The following is a 22,091-nucleotide window of genomic DNA, read 5'->3' as shown; positions in this document are numbered from 1 at the left end:
TGCAAACTCGCAGCCAGGAAATGAAAGTTCAACCTGTGTAAACTCAAAGCCAGTCGGAAACCTGAAAGCGAGATGGTATCATATGTAAGAAACTGTCAAATGAAGTTAGTCCTGTCCTTTTGTATTTGTACTTTTGTCGGCCATTTTCTGACTGTGTGTAGGAGGCTGGGAAGGTAAAAGTAACATGATTGCCTTTCACATCCTCCAATTACACCTCCAAAAAATAGCCACTGTTTTTTTGTTTTTTTGGGGGGTATTCAAAATAGTGCAACTCCTGCCTGTGATTAGAGGACACGTTCGCCTCTATCTTGCCAAGGAAACCTCTGTGCAAGATACAATACACCAGCTCTTTGTAAGGAGACACGCACAAAGAGAAATCATTGCATATATACTGATAACAAATACAGATACTCAAGACGAACAACCCACAGACCATCACACCTGCTAAATAGCTTGTCACTGGGGTGAAAACAGAGAAGGCCAGAGTGATGCTTCTCAAACCCAGGCAAGGCATCAAACAGGCGCATTGTGCTCGGAGCAAGTATCGAAAGGGGAGAAGAGAAGGTAAAAAAGAGGGAGAGAGGCTTTTGTGTGATCCTTATCTTAATTCAGCAGGGTTTTCAACACAGGTTTTACCTCCTATTGACATTCAAAACATCAGCACTACATCAGCGCACACACATACACACTTGCTCAAATGGCGTAACCCGAGATGTTCACTTTCATTAAAGCCCAGACAGCATCTGTGTCTCATACAGGAGAGGCGTTTCATTGAGCCGTGATCTTCACTTCACACGTGCACACACACACACACACACACACACACACACACACACACACACACACACACACACACACACACACACACAGTCTGTGGTTTGTATTGTCAGTGCCAAGGTTTTGGCTTTAAGGGTTTCATTGAGTTTCTTTTGAAAGTAAAAAACAAAAACAAAAATGCAAAGGAAAACCTAATGGATGCAGAAATGCACACAGATTTAGTTAAGCTCATGACACAGGCTTTACTCATAAATTCTGCTAGCAAGTGCTGGTGTCTTAAAATTGGGGTGTGCAGGTCAAAGTGAACAGCAGTGTAAGTACCCCCCCAAGTTTATCCAGGGCCCATGTGTTGTAAGCCGGCATGACAAATAACGTCAAACGGAGTAAGGAAAATAGAAAAAAATAATACTAGAGTTTTGGTGGGTGATGGGTGAGGAGTAATATAAAAAAAAGGATTCCTTTAAATGCTCCACCCCTTATATTTGAAACAGAACCCCCCAAAAAAGGAGCACAATTTATCGTTCTCAAGACGTCCTGATTGGTGTCCACAGACCCCACCACAAGGACGGGTGTATTGAGGGCCGGCCTCATTATAGGCTCCGGCTCACTTAATTTTTTTTTGTTGTTGTTCCCCCACACGAGGCAGAAAAAAAGCTCCAGCTGGTCAACTCTAAATAAAAAGTGTTTGTAGTGAGCATAAATAATTAGAAACCTGACTGGTCCGTGCAAAGCGCTCTCTCTAGTGTCAAGCTCCAGGCAGCTCAAAGGCTGGTCGGCCTGCTTGTTAGGGGCACAATCAGTGTGTGAGGGGTGTGGTGTGTGTTTTGTTGTTTGTGGTGTGTGTGTTTTGTGTGTGTGTGTGTGTGTGTGTGTGTGTGTGTGTGTGTGTGTGTGTGTGTGTGTGTGTGTGTATAAATGAATGTTAGTTAGTGTGTGAATCTGAATTTGATTTGTGCTGCGTCAGTGTGTGTGGTGTTGGAATGAGTGCATACTGGAGGTACTATATGTGTGTTTGCCCCTTACACTATAAACACACATATACATTATGAAAGCCACTGCAAGCAACTGAGGGTGTTTCTGTGTTTCTTGTGAATGTGTCTACTCCCCCGTGTGTGTGTGTATCTGGATGTGTGGTCTTGGTGCCTCCGGGAATAGCCCTGTGCAGTGTGTGTGTGTGTGTGTGTGTGTGTGTGTGTGTGTGTGTGTGGGGTTGGCCTTTCTGATCTGCCTACCAAACTCGAGCCCCGTCTTTTTATCTAGCCGGGAGAGGCAGGAAGGAATCCTGCTTAAAACACAAAAACAGACCAATTCAGTAAGTAACAGAATAAAGAGAGGAGCAGGAAACCTTGTTTGCCAACTTTCATGGTGTTTTGCATGTTACTGTTCCATCGCACACAGGAGTGTAGGCAACTTGATTATTGATTGCTGCAACTTAACTTCCTATCCTCATCCATCTCTCTCCCTCTTCCCTAGTCCTCCTGGACGGGTTGTGCAGAGTGATTGGCAACTAATGAGGCAGGCAAGGTTAGGTCAACCGTGGCACAGGTTTGTTTGTGTCTCAGTGTGTTTGTGTGTGCGTGAATGGGCATTACGGACAACAAGCCAACAAACTGCTGCCTGACTGCAGCCCTAAGGGCGGTGATTCTTCACCCCTCTCCTCCCTCCCTTCACTCCTTCCTGCAGCTTTCCTCTCTTTCTGTGCTCTGTCCCCCCGATTGTTTCAAGATGAGTTTGGTTTGCCTGTCCATTCCTCAGAGCCAACATAATCCAGACTTCCTTTTCTTTTGAGTGCAAGTGTATGTGTGTCTCCGTGTGTGTGTGTGTTTGTGTTGGGGGTGTGTTTGTGGGGAGTAATCTGCGCTAGCAAGTGTAAACAGATGCCACGATACAAACACAAGGATATTTTATTTACTTTCCCACATCCCCCAACACACAGACACACACTGCAAATGAATTACAACTGCTGAAAATACTGTTAATTTCCTGTGTGGAATAAATAGTGCCTCACACTTAAGTAAGCTTTCAATTGGAATTCTGTTTCATCTTTGCAGAATGAGAAGGAAAGTCTAAAGAGTAGCTGTTTTCCTAGGAGTTTTATAAAAAGGATTTAGAGGTTAGCATGCCTTTCATATATTTCCTCAGGAAATTTGAGGAGTGTTTTCTAACCCCTACAACAGCCTGGTTGAACATTACTGTGTATTCAGGGTGATTAAGGAGGAATTTACTTGCTACCTGTGCTCTGCAAATAATTTTCATCCCTTCATGATTGAATTTTCGAGGGTGAAAAATGATAGAAGGAGAATACATACAGTTTGATATACTCAATTGTCTTTCAGAGTCTCTCTTGCACCCTTCCACCTTTCATTCTACTTTTGCCTTTGATTAATCTTTGGCACTTAGTAGGATTCATTCTTATTTAAATGTCCATGCATGTCGTCCTCAGCTCTGAGGGGTTGTCTTTCTCTCTGGGAACCCTAGGTGGCAGTAGTTACCTACGAGCCACTCTTTGGCTTATAAGAGGTTTATTAAAGAATAATTAGAATGATGTATGGGACTGTCTGTCTCTATCCACATCCATTTTCCCCCAACATGACTATTTCATGGAATAAGTATCAAATTAGGAGCGCACAGGCCTCGTATGTGGGGCAGTTGAAAACACACCCGAACATTTAGTCATTTATCATCAGGCATGTATGGCAGCACCAGTGACTGTGTGTGTGTGTGTGTCTCTGTGTTTGTGTGCATGCATGTGATTGAGTGGGAAGATATATATTGTATGTTTATGAGTGACATATGGAACTATAGTGTGTGGGATAGAGTGGGCAGGAGACAGTAAAGGAAGATATATCCTTGCATATTTATGCCTGATAGTTTCGGATCTTAGGTGTGTTTTGTTGATATATTTTTATATAGTTTGTCGGTCCCGGGATTTCGGTTTGTGTGTTTTTGTGTGTGCGGCTGCATAACTATGTCCACCCTTGCCTTTTTGTGCACCTTCAAAGCACATTTTGTTTTGTATTTTTGTGGCTGCATATGATTGTATCTCTATGTGTCTTCAAAAAAAACAAAGAAAACAGAAAAAAGCAACTCTCTCTGCACCCCGCCAGCCAGCCAGTCAGGCAGGTCAGGTTGACTGGTGGCTAAGCTAAGCGTTGGCCCGCTCACTCCCAGGACCTTTACCAGCAGCTCAGCATGCTCAGCTAGAGTTTCCCTGTGTCCGACAGGACCACTAAAAATGCCACAAAAAGAACAAAACAGTGATTGATAAGACGGCTGAAACAAGAGAACGACTTAACATGGCGGCCAGCTGTCTGTCTTTCTGTCGCTCTGCTACTCATGCTCTCCCTCTCTGCCTCCCTTTCTTATTCTACCATTGTGCTGCAACAAACACTCCATTCTGACAGCGGTTGAACTGTGCCGATACCCTCGAGTGTGCGGGGCAGAATGGGAGGCTTGTCAAAGCAGTGGTTGTTTACACTCTGCCAGGAATAATAAGAAGGGGTCGTTTTTCTGAACCGATTAATCACAAGCAGCCCTTGCACTTGTTTGACGAATATTCCAGACACAGAATAGATGTAGATGGGGGGAAGCAATTTGTTATGGAAAGAAAGCAGCTGATTGTTGTTGATCCGTTCCCGTTGCTATGTTATTAGGATCGGTGTGACACAGCAGAGGCCACAGGCACAAACTGTTTGATGCCCACGATGTTTTAAACAATGAGTGAGTCATTTTTTTACTGGGTTTATTCATAATTGAAATGATAATAATAAATTGTTGGACGGATTTGGAATCTGAGTAATTGTCATTGTCATACTATATGAACTGAGATTGAGTTTATCGTCTCTAGGTGTGCAGAATGGCCTATGGCTTTGTTAATAATAGTGTTATTGTCAGGCTTTGATTTTGCTATACAGCGATTATATGAACAATACACTTCCGGGGGCAGACCCTCCGTCCAAACTGGAAGTTAAAGAGAAATTCCCAAATTGATCAACTATATCAAATAAAATAAGGCACGTAAAAATTTCCTCGTTTCACTTCTACCTCTCTGTCTGTGTTTTAAGACCTGCAGTAAAGATCAGTGGACAGGTTTGCAGTTCACAACAATTCAAACCAAATGGATAGTTGAAAAGAAAATGTAATAACGCCCCCCTACCACAAGCTTCATTTCAAAACTGCCTTCAGAAACACTGGCAAGTCACTTATGTGTCTCAGTCACACACCTCCAGGTGCAGAAAATGAAAGAGTTACATGTCCTGTATAGAGTATGTTAATGGTTTGCAGCTCACCCGCTGATCTATGTATGTTTAATTGGACGATCAGATGACACTAAACCTGTTCTGTGAAAAATTACCCCCTGATAGGTTCTTTTTTCTACATTCTCATTCTGCTGTTTGACCGAGTGATATTTGGACTACATTGATGCGATGCTGATGCTGAACCAAATCAAAGCATGAGTAGAAAGGAGTTTCTAATCTTTTCATCTGACGTTTTTATTGAATGCGTCTTGGAGCAACGGAGGGCTCCTTTAAGACCCTGCCAGAGTCACTTAAGGAAATCAGAGTGGGGGTTTTGGGAGCCTGCAGGGGTTCATTAGGACCAGACTGGTCCAACTTCCTCTGCCAGGGAGAAAAAGGAGAACACAGAAACACAGAGAGGGAAATGAATAAGAGAGGTAACCACCAGAGAGTGAGGGCTAGAGAGCTGAGGGAGGAGATGAGTGACCAGACAGAAAACGGGGCGAGAGACAGCAAGAAACAGGGTGGAAAGAGAAACTAACCACAGGAAGCGTGCGACAGGCGGGGAGTAGAATGAGAAAAAAACGAAAGATTGAGGGAGAGCAAAGAGAGACAGTGAGTGCCGCGATGCCAGTCTACTCTGTGACAGCTTGACACCACAAATCAAACTAAGAAATGAAGACAAGTAACGAGACAACCGTCGCCAGGATCACTGCCAGTCTGGCTGTTACCTATAGGCTACGGCGCTCTAAAGCCATACTCTTTTCATTGTGTCTGTCATATCGGGGAGTGCTCTAAATGAAAACAGACCTCTTTCCCTCTTTTTCTTTTGTAGAGTTTTTTTTCCCTTAGGTAAGGTACTGTAGGTTGAAGTGGAGCTCTGTCCCTCTCAGCACACAGAGGGATGTATTGTAGACTTCATTCTATTGAGTGAAAGAGTTGGATAGGGTCTCTGTTCCTTTTTTCCTCTTTTTTTTTGCGCTGGGAGACATTCATCAACCCCCCCCTTCTTCTGATAAATGGTTGCTGTGTAGAAAAACGCACATGTGGGTGTGCGCACACACTTACGAAGGCATGCCCATACAAACCCACATCATGTTGGGGTAGATTTAGTGGCTCACTTGTGGTGATTGTGGATCTATCCTGACCTAGTCGAAATGACACGGGCAGTGATGGGCCCAACAGGCTCAGCAATGGTATGCAGATACTTCAGGTTAACAAAGACCACTACGGCTTGGGATACGTTTTCTTGTTCTTGTGTGCTCTCAGTCACATATTCTTTTACACTGCTAGATGTGGAAGCGTCCTTGTGCTACCATATTCATATGCTTCGTAGGAGTTGGGGTTTAGGTGTCTTGCTGAAGGACAATATGGGAGTAGCTGTTAATATAGGGGGCAGCTTTATTGATTCACTTAAGCCTGCCCAGAATTTTTTTATAGTTGGCTCATGATCCAAATGGACAATCTTTCAGTAGTTATTGCTCTCTTTTTGGGCTACCTGCCCCATGGCTGGCAACACAGTCAAAGCTCTGGGTCTCTCTGTTCCTTGGAGCCCGGTTGTGATGTAAATATTATCTTACTGCACTGTTCCCAAATCTGCCACACAGCAGTAAGCACCTTTGTGTCTGGATTAGTAATGGCTAGTTCAGAGGAAGGGAAGAGAAAGAGGGGATGGAGTTTCTGAGTGCTACCCCCGCAACCCTTGAGATGCTTTGCACATCTCTGTAAAGAAGCTTTTGCCTGTTTTCAGCCAAAATGTTTATGGTTCCAAATGGCCTGATGTTGCACACCATTGGCCTCTTCCACTATTCTTTACCCAAGTTCCCAATTGGTGGACGAAATAGAACACCTCTGATTGGCTCAGCGTTGCTCTGTTACTGAAATCACGATTAGTGATTGGCTGCCGTGCTGCTTTGATGAGTTCAACTGTATCCAACTGCCTTTTCTAAAGGAAGATAGGAACAGGACGAATAATGTTTCAGACACAAATACTCACTCTGACTGCAGATTAAGGAAGGATGCTTTTCCAGCTAATGATTAGCAGAGATTTTCATTTGACTGATTTGATGGTTATTGAGTTTCACCAACAGTGTGTAGGTATGTTGGGTCATAGTACGGCAGTAGTAATAACATATGTTACATTAATGTCCCTACGTGGATTATATTTTTTTTTCCTAATTTTATCAGGCCATTGTCTGCACCTTGTTAGTGGGTGATGTTCTGTTCTAGAGATTTATTGTACACCTGTTAAGTCAGATATTCCTTTGTGTTGAATAAATTCATTCACATCTCTCACATGTAGTTACTGGCACTCATTCAACAAAATACAACTTTATTAAAGCTATTACAAATCTTATGACATCAAAAGGTGCCAGTCATGCTATTGTTCTCACATGAAAAAGAATATAGGCGGTTTGAACGTTTGAACAATGTTAGGAGGAAACCTGACTTATCTCAATAATCAAGGTTTATCAACCCGAGCCAGCCTTTTGGTGGGCATCTGTTGCATTGTCATTTGAAGTCACCTCATAGGAAGACACCATTCCAATCACAGTTGCCAGTTCATTCACCCTCCCTCTGCACTTCTCTCCATTTGCTGGTCCTTTTGTTGTCTCAAACAATCTCTTCCTCACCTTGGGAGAGAGACAGAGAGAACATAACAAAGAGTAAAGGCGAAGAATTGATTTGTTGTGTCAGGTATAATAACTGATATCTGAATACCTTGCACCGGTGCTGGAAATTGTTCTGATAAGAAAGGTAAGCTGCTCTTGAATTTTTCCCAAGGTGATACTGGTTTTTGTACCTCAAATCACAGGTGGCTTATTTTGTTCTCGCTCAGTTGACTCTCTGTGAGCGCTCCCTGATTGTATATGATGGCATTGAGCTGAGCGATGGTGATTCGCTGATGCTCACAAAGAGATAATTGGCGGCAGTGGTATGGATAGGTGCAGCAGTGCCTGGCATACTTATGTTACAGACACGTGGACTGTTTGCTGTGGTTGGCTGAAAAGGGCAAGGTCACTAATCTGGTGACAGTTTAACCTACACAATCTGTTCTTATGCACACACATAGGCTCTTCTCCATGCACAAGCATACACACATCAGTGTCAAGACAGGATTTATGCCCAGGCAAAGGCTAAGAATTCCAAAATGTCCTTGAAAGAGGAAAAAAGAACCCTCCCTTCCCATCTCTTTCTCCCTTCTTCTCTCCTCTTTCCGCTCCTTCTTGTGGGAACAGATCTCTTTTTTCCAAAGATGCCCTAAATCCACTCCTGTAATTGCATAGCATTTCTGTCTGCTGAATAGAGAAGAAAGAAAAAAAAAAGTAGAAAAAAATAAAAACCCAGAATATTCTTTGAATGTTTCTCTCCTCTCCTCTCTGGCAGATCAATCGAGCTCCAAGCTTTGGGACCGATCAGAAGATTGATTACGACGTGAAGAAAGGGGTGCTGCTCAACGCTCTAAAACTCCTCAACATTCGGTACTGTTCTCTGCCACGGTCATACACACACATGCTCGTGCTTGCAGATAGACACACATGAATTGCATCTTGGGGCCCCATTAAGTTTCATGTGCACAGACAGGCAAACCTCACGTCAAACTTTATTTCATTATTTATTTATTTCTCTGAATGTTTAAAGATTTCAATCGATTCTTTCAGTGTTCTTTATTTGGCAACCCTGAAAACTTTGCAATTACTTTGATGCACGGCACAATTCAGCCTCAGTCCTGTTTTGTTTTCAAACTGAGGACACAATAGTGACATTAGTCTGAAACTAACAGGAAGTTTGAGCTCTGGACAAAAAAAATGCTGTACTTGTAAATTTGTGTGTTGGTGCTGCTGTGGTGGATACAAAGACAGATAATGGCCAAGGTGCAAAGCTATGCCTCTATTGTGCGCTTTGTGCACCCTTCAATCAGACACGCTGTGGGTGTGTGTATGTGTGATAGGAACAGGATAACAGTTACGCTATCTGTAGTCCACATTGTTTATCCGTCTCTGTATATTTATATAAGCTTCCTGTGGTGGTCCTTTACTTTGCGGGTGTATTTGTTTGCCTTTTTAGGTTATACATACTGTCATTCTTGTTGTGTAATGTATTTTTTGTATATATGTAGTGTGTGTGTGTGTGTGTGTGTGTGTGTGTGTGTGTGTGTGTGTGTGTGTTTGTGTGTGTGTGTGTGTGTTTGCTGGCATGCTTTTCTGTCCCAAGGCTACAGTGAGTCTGTCCACTGATTGATCATCGTACACCAGACCTCTGGATCTCTGCTCTCTTTTTCTCTTTCTCTCTCTGTGCTTGTCCTCCTCTTACTGCTCTAAATATAGTCTCAACTCAACTAGTCACACACACACACACACACACACACACACACACACACACACACACACACACACACACAATGGATCAATTACATGCAGCACCATAGATCTAGTTTGGCCAAGTGTGGAGCGTGGTGCAGCCATCCTACATAAAAACTCACTCCATCCTCCCTCCCAGCTTCAGACGGCACAAACAAATCTCTTATCAAAATGATTTGTTTCATGGCTGTTGTTTGCCGTGTTCCCACAGATTAAAAGGGGAGATTTGATTATTTCATGACAAATAAATCGTAGGAGGCCTCGAAAAGCGGCGGGGAGCTCTCTCCACTGGACAAACTGCTTATGTTCATGCTGGAGTGAATGAGGGTTTTGTTCTACCTCGCTCACTTTTTCCTTATATAGTAATGCTTTGCTTCCCAAAAGGGAGGGGTTGGTGGTGTGTAGAGGTAGGGTCGACTCTCAACTCGGCTCACAGCACCAACTGTATCAACGTGGGATCAATTCAGACCCGGCCGGGCATGGACATTGATGAACCTCAGCCCCCCAACAGCACTCAATATCCAATTTAAAGGGCCAGCGATTGACTAAAATGAATTGCCCTTTCTCCAGACCGCAATGGCCCACTTGTTCAGAATTAGCTGTCTGGTCCTGTTCACCCTTGGTTTGTCGATTTGTTTGTGTCTCAGCTCTATATTTTATCTCTGTATTGTTGAATGTTTTATTAGGGGTTTTTAACTCCCACAATTATGTGATCAAAAGGCAAATTCAGGTCAGTCCAAGAGTTAGGCATAAGACCTGTATGCTGTCAAGCTTCATCATACTTTACAGCATTCAGGAAACCCACTTTTTTCTGATAGCATCTATTCTTAACAGAGTATGTAGTGATAAAATAGAGTAAGAACTATTACAGGATGTGGTCACAAAAAACAAATGAGAATGGGAAAGAGCACTTAAGACATTTGAGACATTTGTTTCTCGACAGCAGCTAAACCTGTAAAAGAACGCTAATAAAATATGCAAAGTATTATTGTAAAATAGATAAACTTGTCAGAGCTTCAGTGGGAAAACACTAAAAAAGGAACTGTACATGTTCATTCGTAGAGAATGTACTGGAAATGTGCATTCTGTTGACTCTGTGCTTGTTTTGTGTTGATCCAGAGCCAGTGATAAGAAACGCAACCTGGCCCAGCAGAAGGCAGAGGCTCAGAGGCGGCTCTATGGACATGGCTCCATGAAGAAACTCTCTGCTGCTTCCTCGGACTGGGAGAAACAACGTCACACACTGGAGCGGAGGAGAGAAGAGCTGGTGAGGCACAAACAAAATATTATACTAGTCCATTTAGTTGAAATCTTATTATTCACTCCAAAGAGATTTGCTGAGAAAGAACATTTATATAGTCACACATATTCCCACCTGGGATCTGCTGAGTAAAACCACAATTCTCTCTGCTGGCAACTGACCAACTGCAGTGGAGCATCTGGGATGCTAAGCAGCTGTACAAGGTGGTGCACCATGACTATGGTCAAGGGAGTTAAGAGTAAAACTCATTCATTTCCCCACCCAGACTTCCAAAACCAGCCTAGGGAATAAAACAATGGCTGTACAGTCATAAGCTCTGATCATAAGTCACAAAATACCCAAAAAGCCTTTTAGGCCACACCAAAATGAAAACAAAATGTGGCTTGGTTTCAGGGACAGGTGTATTTAGAGATATCATTTATTAGACACATAAATCAGTTTGTAAAAACAAACATTAGAAATTCTTATTTCAGAGGACACTTCAGTAAACAAACACCAGTGTGTTTTTGTTATACACTTTCAAGAAAAAACAAGAAAAGTTGAAAACCTTAGCAGAAACTCAGCTTCACTTACTTCTTACTCTGCGTCAAAAGAGTCTAAGTTTTCTGAGACAAGCATACCATTTAATTATTTTCTTTTTGAAGGAGTCAGGGGAGCTTTTCTCATATATATGAGGAAAAGTGGCAGCTACTAGTACTTTACGCCTCCCTCCCTTTTTGATTAGCCTTTTGATCAGCCACAGCAGTAATCAGCGGGAATAAGGAAAGATGGCGCAGAGGCACTACTTTAAAAAGGGCACTACCTCATCTTTAAGTGCTGTTATGGCTGAAGTGCGAGACCAGGTTCAGGTCTATTGAAGGCACACATCACTCAAAGCTCGATGATACTGCAGTGCCAGTAGTGGAGTGAGCACCTCCTCTGCTTAATGCCAAACTGGCCAACTGAGTTCCATAATTATACCTTTGTAACATATTAATAAAACAGTAGATTGAACAATTCCTCATTGTTTGGTGAGACTTACTTTTCTCTCCTCTTGCAACACCTCTTTAAGACTTTATTCTTTCTTATTTAATAGAAGAAAAAAAAAAAGATAAGGTGGCTATGGTAGTGACTTTCACCTAAGAGATTTAATCCTTTTTCCTTTGGTTTTCTCCTATTTCTAGAAAGAACGACTGGCACAGGTCCGCAAGCAAATCTCCAGGGAGGAGCATGAAAAGCAACATCTGGGTAACTACAGGTAAGGAAGAGGCAAACAGCCGGGGAGAGGGGGCTCTCCCTCCAGGAACTCCACCCACTACACCGGTACTAGCTCTGCTTACATTTATGGGGTCATCTGCAGAGCGCCAAGCTCTCGGGAGAATAAATAATGCTGCTGCAGAGAGAACAAACAAAAGAGAACACCCAATGTTTTGAGAGCGTGAGACGGAAGATTTAAGACTGAGAGAATATGTAAAATACAAAGGGAGAAATCAGAGGTAGTGTGTAATGGCAAGGTTCAAATTGTTACTCTATACACAATGTTTGCCTTTTCAGAATTTCAGAAATGCAAATTAGCATGTATACTTTTCCTGCCTACTGCAAGCTATTCTCCATCTCGTCTCTCCCCCACACCTCTATTCTTTTCTCCTGTATCTCCAGCCAGGACTTTAGAAGACACTGAGCGTGTCAATTTTTAATAGTCACCTCACAGACGAGGCAGATCCAACCTTAGAGCATGACTCAGCAACACTAAGTTCGGATTTGCCGCTTATCCCTTGCAAATTGTAAATGCTCCTTCACCCCCTCAGTTTCTCTACCCGCCTTTGTCTCTTTATCCAACATGTACAAACATACGCATTTCCAGGTCTTGATTTTCCTTTCTCTCTCTCTTGGATACATTTTCTTGCACACACTCACAGACTCACACACCTACACAATTGGCTCACACAGTCACACACACTTTCCCTTCTTGCTGTCTCCCCAAGTGGAAGTGACTTCTTGACTCACCACTTGACTGAATGGCTAGTCAGAAAGCTGATCCCAGCCTGCATGAAGTGCTGTCACCTCCTTCCTCTTTTCGACACGCAGCCAGACAGTCAATCAGACAGGCTGAGGTCTGTCTGGAGCACCCCTAATAAAGACCTCTTAGCATTCATATGGTGTCCCGTCGCAGCACTGGAGTCTGATTAACACACTGCTTCTCATTAGATGAGTTTGGGTAATGAACTTACTTACATTCGGCTATTAGATGAAACTTGCATCAGGTACAGACAAGCCAGGACCCTGTGGCATCAGAGGGAGACCCAGCTTGTTGATGCCATTGTTGATGTTCATTTAACGTAATTTAAGCGGTTGGAATCAGGAGGCTTGAGAGACACTGTTGACCAAAATGAAGATCTGATTTGATTTGAGATGAATGGAATATAAATGGAAGATAGTTTTGTCTCCAGCCCAATTGGGAACATGTGGGAGGAAAATAGGCCTCAGCATGAACATTTGATTTAAAAACTATCGTAGGGTCACCCTCAAATAAAATCTCCATATGTTCGGAGATGGAGGGTGCCAAAAAGAGGGAGCAGTTAACACCCACTATTAAAGTGTTGACCTTTTGCTTTTCAGTCAAGTGATTTATGTTTCTCTTTGAGAAATGACAAGTTCTGGCTCTTTTCATATATTATCATTTCAGTTCAGTTTATCCGGGTGTTATGAAGAGACTTTTTCCACATTTCTTAGAGTGCCTCTCAAGAGGAGGGGAAAATCTGGTCCGTGTACCTTAAAGGTGGTTAAAAAGTATGGCAGTTACAAAATCTCATATAGGATAGTGCCAAGGGAAGGAAATAAAGTGGCTGGTTCATCTCAGGTCTCTCGACGTTCAGCAGTTGCTTGATTTGAACTGCAGTAACTAAAGGAATGCATAAAATTGGGTCAACTTCTCAACAATATGGAAATCGTGTATTCAGAACAGCCTCTCTGCATAAAATAGTTAAATGGCATATTGGGTGCAGTAAAAGTTTTAATGGTGAAATTGTGCAACGTTAAACTTTACTTGACATTGTACTTGCACTATAATCTACAATTCAGATGCTTAGATGTGTGAATAGCTTAGTAATCAATATTTACAAGAATCTTCCCATCATCTTGATCATGTGGGGCATTCTGGCTGCATAAACAGTACATTCAACTTTATATCTTTGTGTTTTTAAAAAGGATGACTGTACTTTAACCCCCTTTAACTTTAACTCCCTGTTGATTCGAAAGGCCCACTCTGGAGGAGTCTGGCTCTAAATGTTTGTGTAGACGCCAAACTCTTTCCCCACTTTAACACTCCACACGGGCCAATGCTTATTGTGATTAAAACACTGTCATTGTTTTGATCTGATGGCTGAAGCGGTGACTTGGATTTTGGAGATGTATTATGAGGATAACCAGGCAGAGGTTTATACATTTCCCTAATCCCCTCAGGCCTAAGATAAACACTCAGCACTGTTAAAACTAAGCAGAACTATGCAGAACGTGTGAACATTAATAAAGACTGTGACAAACTGACGTGCACATCTCACTGAGAGGTGTGTGTGTGTGTGTGTGTGTGTGTGTGTGTGTGTGTGTGTGTGTGTGTGTGTGTGTGAAGCAGTTGTGCGTTAATGCATTACGCCATGTGAGAGCTGGCTGTGAAGTTTGTACAGTTTCTTAACTCAAGGTCTCCATTAATTCTTTTCTCTTTGCTTCCCTCCTTGATTCTTCTCCCTTGGACCTGCCGCTCACCTTTCCTTTCTCTCCATCATTTCACACCTCTCATTGAAATACTTATAATTCTCTCCGTCTGTGTGTTTCTCCTCCTGTTTGCTCTTTTACTCTCCCCTGCTGTGCCTTAACCTCTCTGTGCCTCATGCCATCCTCTCCTCCTTCTCTCCGTCTTTTTATTTTCTATTTCTTTCTTGCTCATTTTCTTCGTCTTTCTATCTCTTTGCCAACCCTCCTTCTCCACTCATTTCTTACCTCTCTTTTCTTCTGCCTCCTCTCACCTCATATCCCTCTTTTGCCGACCCCAATCCCCCTCTTCACTTTCTTTTCCTCCACCCCATCACCCCCACCCTCTCTTTTGTGAACCCAACTCCATTTTCTCCTTTTCTTCTCATTCCGTTCTCATCCCTTTCTCCCTGCATTGATGACCCTCCTTCTTTCGCCTTTTCTTTCTTCCTCTTTTCTCCACTCCTTCCTCACTCTTCTTGCTTTTCTCTCTGTGTCTCTGCGGCCTACAGACGTATTTACCCCCCAGACGACAAGCTGCTGCTGGAGAAGTATGAAAGCCTGCTCTCGGCCGCCTTTCAGACCTTCCTTGCCGGGCGAGCTGCCTCACTTCAAAAGGAAATGAATAATCCTCTGAAACGAATGAAGGCACGTACGTCTGTGGCAGTCTGTCACACACACGCACACACGCACACACACATCATAGAAACCTGCAGAGACCCACACACAAACATATACACACAATATGCAGACACTTGTGGACAAGCACATACCAAAGAAAAGAAACACACATGCATTTCTATTAAGATTCTGTCCACAGAGACAGAAAAGGATGCGCAAATAATGTGGAAAGTGTGCCGCAGTCCTTCATATCTGTTAGAAAGTCTGACAGAATGTCCTTCTCCTCCTCTATCTGCTTCGCTTTCCCACTGTCATTCACTCAGTCTCTCCACAAATATTTATTGTGCCATGTGTATATGAGCTTTTAAAAGCAAATCAAATCCCATACAACAATGTCATTTTTGTTTCTTTAGACGCTCTTCAGTTTTCTTTGTCCTCTTTCTGTATCTTCCTTTTCCTTTATTTTTTTCTTTCTGTCAAAGTTAGTCGTGAAGAGGCTTCAAAGTTAATCACAGTTGCTGCCCACAAATTTGAATGCACGTTCCTTAGGGTAATTATTTATTTTAAACAAAGATCCAGGGACACACGTTTGAACATATACGTGCACATATAGGACACATGTTCACACAAACTTGTGCGTGCTTGTTTGAACAGGGGTAGAAGTCATTGTATGCATATAAATGCCAAGGCCACTCTGGTACAAGAAGGGATATAGCTTCAGCTAAAGGTAAAGGTATGAAGAGACTTCGCAAAGAATTTTATTTCCATACCACGCAACTTTACTGGAAGAAAGAGCGGAGAATAGAGAGGAATGTGAAGTATTTAAATGGTAATGAGGGAAGGATGAGAAAAATAGTCATAAAGGAAAAAGACGCTGATAGAGATGGTTGTTTTGTCTCATTTGTTTTTGGTAAAATACTTTTATAAGTATTTTGACAGATTTCTATTATGAACACACACTATGCATTAGGATGAGTAGAGTACAAAGCAACAGAAAAGGGCAATTTTCAAACAACAAATCAATGAAACAAAAAGATAGAGAAAGACATTGTGGGATATTAACATGCATGGAGGGAAGAATCATTTATGAGTAGCAAACAGATGAAACAAATAAAAAAAAAAAACTGAACTGCTTTTGCAACTGAATAGTAAAAGTGAATACTGAATATGGATGTTTTTGACAGTAGTATTGACATTCCAAATTCATATCAAAGCACTGGGAGGAGATGCCATATGCAACTATTGCAGCTTTTGTAGAAACAAACCTACCTCAACAGCCTCTACCCTTTCGCAGTTTGTTTTTCAGAAAGTTAGTGTGTGTCCTTTCAAGAGTGGATTCACTGCTGAGAATTTTTATAGAGATGTCAATCAAAGATTAGGCAGAGTCGAAACACCAGGCAGAGGTAAGTTTAATTTAGTCAACCCACAGAGATGTGGCTCTCTTTCTAAGTCGGAAGGGAGAGAGATAACAAGAATAAAGGATGCTCTAGAGTTAGCTATCTAACATGATCATGAGTGACAACTGGACAAAGGGACAGTGTAAGATATTAATCTTGGCAATTTATAGTAAAGAAAGGATCTTGAACAGATGAAGTTGAATATAATATTCCACAGACAACAAATAATTCATTAATTAAAATATTTTTCCTCACATTTTTTTTAACATTAGGCTACATTAGGCTATGTGCATTTTCAAACCCATAAAAACATGATTTAAGTTACTTTTCCTCACTTCAGATGGCTTTATTTGTGCTCCTGAGCTTTGCTTTTGCTTAGTCATTGTGCATGACTTACCATAGTGACGAGTTTACCTAATTTATAGCCTGCATGGTTTGCACTATGACTCAGTCCATCCGGGATTTCGTGGGCTTTTTGGGGGGATTGTTGCAGTCTAAAATGCTTGATTTCAAAGCAGCTTTTTAAAACAAATTGCGATGGTTTTATTTATGCAATAAAATCGCAGGAGAAAGTGAAAATGTCAAAAATTGTTAGATTATCATTATCATGATAATTATTGTATAATTCATTAAATATTGAAGGCAGCTGCACTGTTTAGACAGGGAACATCACACGTCTGCATGGCCTGCTTCCTCCCAACTAGAAATAAGGCATATGGCTCAACGTTTTGTATAGGAAACTACAATGATTGGTCATATTCATTGTTGCTGTGATCATATTCATTGTTGCAACGCTCCGCAGAATTCACAGGGATTGGTTGAATTTGCGTTAATTGTTGCAACTTCCTAGAGGGACAGATAACTGTATTTAAACAGTGGAATTAGTTTGAGTGCTGTGGTTGCCTGTTCAAGTACCAATTAATTATCTTATCCAAGCCTATAATTTACTACACCAGTCACAGTGCTTTCAGATCCAGAATGCATCATCTGATGTGCATTGCCTGTTTTTCTTGTTACAAGGGGCCAGAGTGCCATTAACATCTGTCAGGTCTGACAGACATTGTACCAGCAGCAAGCATGTTTGCTGCCTTTCAGGGCTTCTCAGGGCCATGAATTGAAAAATCTCATAGATTGTCACACTATCAAAAACAAAACAAAACTTGGGTTGTAATCCTAGTGATAACATCCTGATGCGCTGCAGAGCACCATTCTAGGCTTCATTGCTGTGCTACAGACAAGGCAGCCACGGGTTACACTGGTTTCTACGAGGTTTGCATCACCCTTCTCCCCACTTCCATTACAGTTAGGTTGACAGGTATGCATCAAATTGTTACTTCTGATGTTAGCGATCTATGTTTTCCCGCCCGCTAAGCTGATGTTTTCCCATTCCTCCATTTTTCTCACATGAATACTGAAAATAAAAAAAATGTTGTCGAGCAGATGCATGCTCAGCTGGCCTGTAGTGCTCTGCCAATATAATAAAATAGTAGGGGCGGCTCGATTCCACATTTTCATGTCCAATACCAATGCCAGAACCCTCAGTATCTGCCGATACAGATACAAATCCTAATTCATCTGTATGGATGCACTTGTCTTAACATACGCTTAAACTGTGAAACAAATATTCTACTCCGATGAAGAAAGAAATACACAGCATGACTCAGTTATTCAATACTGCTGCTTCTTATTTAGACTTTTTAGTAGGAACTTTTAGCAGCATTTTTGATTGGTCAACACCATTAAAACAAAAATTACATACATTGCATAAATGCTTACATTTCACTCATCTGTTTGATTTTTTTACTTCCTTGAGAGAGATAACTCCACACAGCTGGTATGTTGACAGCGCTGCTGACAGGTCTCACTCACGTTCTAGCTACCGCTCATGTGACACATTCTGCTTATCGACATGCCGTAAAGAGATACAGCATAGCGCTCAAGTTATCGATATCCGATCCACGTATTTTGGCCAGCATTGGACCAATACCGATCCTGAGTATTGGATCAGCACATCAATACAGCACAAGTACAAGTACACTAACTGGAAGTGTTGTTGCTCGGTCTGTAAGCACTGCAAATGTACATTAAGCAGAGTGATATTTAGAATCTGAAAGAGCTGTAATTTGTTTTTCACCTAAAACACCCACACTTTTTAGTCAAGTCAGAGTAGTCTGGTTTAAAAAGAATATATAGTTTTAAATGGATTTTCTGCTGGATTCTATTTTTTTTATGAATCAATAAGTTATGTTTCTTGCTGTAAGACGACACCGTTCACTACAGAGGTAGTTAACAGGGTAGTTAACTCTTGGTGAGGACAAGTGCAAAGTGCCTGAAACCAGGAACAGACAGTATCATCCAGCTGCAGAGCTGAGCACATCTCTGTATTTGAACCTGCAGTTCCAGTCCAACCATCCCCACCTATAGGCAAATAAGTAACAGCAGCAACTGTTAAGAATTGGAGGTGTACAGATGTGCACCATCTACAGGCAGCCAAAGCAATGAGTGTCGGAACTGCATTTCCTCCAGCTGTTGTTTTGTTATGTATCTAAAAAAATGAACTTGTTTTCTGCTGAACAGTGGAAGTGTCATTGTCTATCCTCTCTCAACCAAGATTATTTTTGCTTTGAAGAAGAAATGAGGAGGGTCCTGACCAGGTTTTATTTGTCTAAAGGAATAAGCCCAGTTTTACCCACAGAAGTTTTCTGCTGGCTCAGGGGTATGTGTTTTTTCTACCATGGAGGAAATAAATTCCTAACCAGTGGAAAGTGACTTCTGACTACATTACCACAGAAATGGATGAGACAGGGTCATCTGTCAAACAGCCAAGAAATATGGAGTCAAAGAAGGGCACAGTAGAAGCTGCCAGCAAAAGGAAAAAAATGACTGCTTTTTCAACAAAAATGGATGAAAATACAAGAGAAGCTTGCTCTGGACAGGACTACACACTCAGTCCTCTGGTGCCAAAAAAGTACTTGGGTTTGGACAATATGAGCTGACATGTACAGATAATGTTCTCGATAGAAAGGTAATGTAGCAAGCAGCTACATATTATGCGGGCTGACATACACAGTGGGTATAAAGTGTTTAACTTTACTTAGTGACAGTGCAGCCAATGATTACTAAAGAAGAGCGCTCTCCAATCTATGGAGCTGCATCACTTGATTTAGACTCCCTGTGTTCTAAACACTTCATCTGCAGTTTCTATATATGTGTCAAGTTTGGTTTTCTCCCATGCTGTAAAACATGTCAAAACATCCATGTAATCTTCTTTGGTGCAATTTAACAAGGTAATTGGCCTCCAGTGGTTTTTACACCACTGTGGGTGGGAATGCTTTCTCCCTGTGAAAGGTTATTGAGTTGGCAGACTTTTACTGGAGTAAAAATGCCTCTAATGTCTAAATAACTTCTTCAAAGCAAAGTACTGTTATCTTACCATTCTAGTTAAATAAACATAAAATTGTGGTTCTTAGCTCCTCAGGACCACTAACACAATCCACTTAGTACATAATATGTTACTGCATCCTATCCCAGCTCAATGAATGGTTGTGCACAATGTGGTATTTTTTACTGGGTTACTCGAGTTATTAGCAACTGCAATCTTAGGGACAAATACTGCAGTAGATAGCTGGCATAATAATTATACATAGTCTGCATTACTTAATACTGCAACTATTAAACTTTAATGTCCATATATATAATGTGAGTTTTGAATTGATACACCCAACTAACTCATAACTAGTTCAAACTCTCCTTGTAATGTTTTGGTTTTCTTTATTTCTTAGTGATGATCTCAAAATATGGAGGTCTTGATGGAGAAGTACAAGTTATTTATCCCAACACTGTTCAGGCTGACATGTTCCCACCATTACACTCATAAATGCCAGTGAGGTATATATAAACTAAAAAGAGGCACACAACAGAAACGTTGTACTTTAAGAAGGAAAAACAAAGACTTTCAGACATGGAAATATGCCACTGTACACTCACACAAATGTTCTTGAGCACGCACACCAACACAGAGCGCTACTGTAGGGGCACAGTGACCTGCTAATCTGAGAGAAAACAATCACTTTTCATCTGTATTTGAGCGGCAAGTGGGAGCTTTTTATGTCCCAGAAGTGAAGGAACATTAATCACCTTTGCCTGCATTTCAGCTACGGCCAAATGGCCAAGACCCCAGCATTTTGGCGATGGCCGTGACGCTGCCTTTTCCAAATCCAGCCTCTATAACCACTGCCAAATAGTAATGCTATGTTCAGCCAGGGCCTTTTTTTCTAACCTCCAGATAAGGCACATATGCCTGTGAAGTCAAACTTTTTATTTTCTCTTACCCTATTTTGACATCAAAGTAATTAGGGATATGAAACATCAAAGAATTTTTATTATTTCTTATCAGTGTATCATCAAGATTTAACTACGCTGTTAGTCTTTGCTGATGCTTTATACTGTGTGCTCTTTGTGTAACAAAAATCATCACGTTTGGCATATTCTCATCTACCTTGTGTTTTTGGTACATGTTGTTTAGGAGGAAGACATCTTGGATCTGCTGGAGCAATGTGAACTGGACGATGAGAAGCTTATGGGCAAATCCTCCAGGCAACGAGGCCCTAAGGTGGGTGAGAGTGAGAGAAAGGTAGGGAGACGCACAAACCAAGAGAGAGGAGGAAGAATAAGGGCCACACGTCTCAAGGGACCTAAGAAAAAGTGCAAAGAAGAGTGTCAGAGAGAGAGAAAGAGGGAGGGAGGGGAGGGAGGGAGGGGGAGGCAGGTAGGTGCAGATGCCTGGAGCTAACGCCCACAGAAAGCACATAGGATGTGATTCAGAAAAATAAAGAGGGGGGTGGCGGGTTAGGCGAGAAAGAAAAGAATCAGAAAGAGGCCCAAAGAAAAGACCCAACTCCCCTAGGGGACAGCTGTCAGGCTGTCTCTCTCGCTCTCTCCGTGCTATCTTTCTTTCTGTCTATCTCCCTCTCTTTCTCTCTCTCTCTCTGTCACATACACCTATACGCCCCCTCGATTTCCCACGACAGCACATTACTCCCTCCATCACCTTGCCTCACTCCCCTCCCTTCACCTCTCCATCCCTTTTCTCTCCCTGCACATCTACATCCATCCCTCACTCGAGGGCTAAATTGGCTGGAACACTCAAAGAGTATGTTAGGGACTCGACAGGGCAGTTCAGCACTACATTAGAGGGGCCTTAGCTGGAATGAGGACTTGTTCAGACACAATCACTGTTGTCCAAATTAATTTGGACCCCGTCAGTTTCGATGTTGCTGAGTGTGCAGGGAGAGACATTGAAGCAGGGGAAAGAAATAGCTGTGACGGATAGATTCACTCCTCGGGGTGTAGTGCTCACAAGCCATCTGGTGAAACTGAACCAACGAGTGTGCGAAAGCTAGAAGAGAGGAGTGAGGCGAAGGGATTAGAGACAGGATTTTGAGGGAAGGACGGGCCGCTACGGTTTGTTATCACTAAGGAAATGTTTCGATGGTGGGGGCGAGAGATGGAAAGCAAGGAAGGCAGGCAGGAAGTGAAATGGCGAGAGGAAAGAGAGCTAGCAAGTGCGTTCAGGTTTTCTTTTTCCTCTCATTTAGTTTTTTTATTATTGTCTTTCTCTGTTGTTTTGACTCCTGCCATTCTAAATGTGTCCAAAAAATACACCTTATCACATTTGTTGTTGTGTTGGCCTTCTTCAGCTCACGGTTTA

At 42.0% G+C, this 22,091-nt stretch overlaps 1 protein-coding gene across 10 annotated transcripts in view; it reads left to right on the top strand.

Annotated features, from left to right (window-relative positions):
• Positions 1-22,091, top strand: part of ttll7 (tubulin tyrosine ligase-like family, member 7) — a 69,885-nt gene that overhangs the window by 24,816 nt on the left and 22,978 nt on the right. For all 10 annotated transcript variants that reach the window (XM_051376888.1, XM_051376886.1, XM_051376884.1 and 7 more), the window contains 5 exons: positions 8,403-8,497; positions 10,496-10,643; positions 11,801-11,874; positions 14,876-15,011; positions 20,907-20,993. In XM_051376888.1, the coding sequence (XP_051232848.1) occupies positions 8,403-8,497; positions 10,496-10,643; positions 11,801-11,874; positions 14,876-15,011; positions 20,907-20,993 (540 nt within the window). The remainder of the gene's footprint in view (positions 1-8,402; positions 8,498-10,495; positions 10,644-11,800; positions 11,875-14,875; positions 15,012-20,906; positions 20,994-22,091) is intronic.

This window comes from Dicentrarchus labrax, unplaced genomic scaffold (genome assembly GCF_905237075.1).
Source record: "Dicentrarchus labrax unplaced genomic scaffold, dlabrax2021, whole genome shotgun sequence".
In the NCBI taxonomy this organism is placed as follows: Eukaryota; Metazoa; Chordata; class Actinopteri; family Moronidae; genus Dicentrarchus; species Dicentrarchus labrax.
Note: the sequence above shows the minus strand (reverse complement) of the source record. Positions and strands in the feature narration are given on the sequence as shown.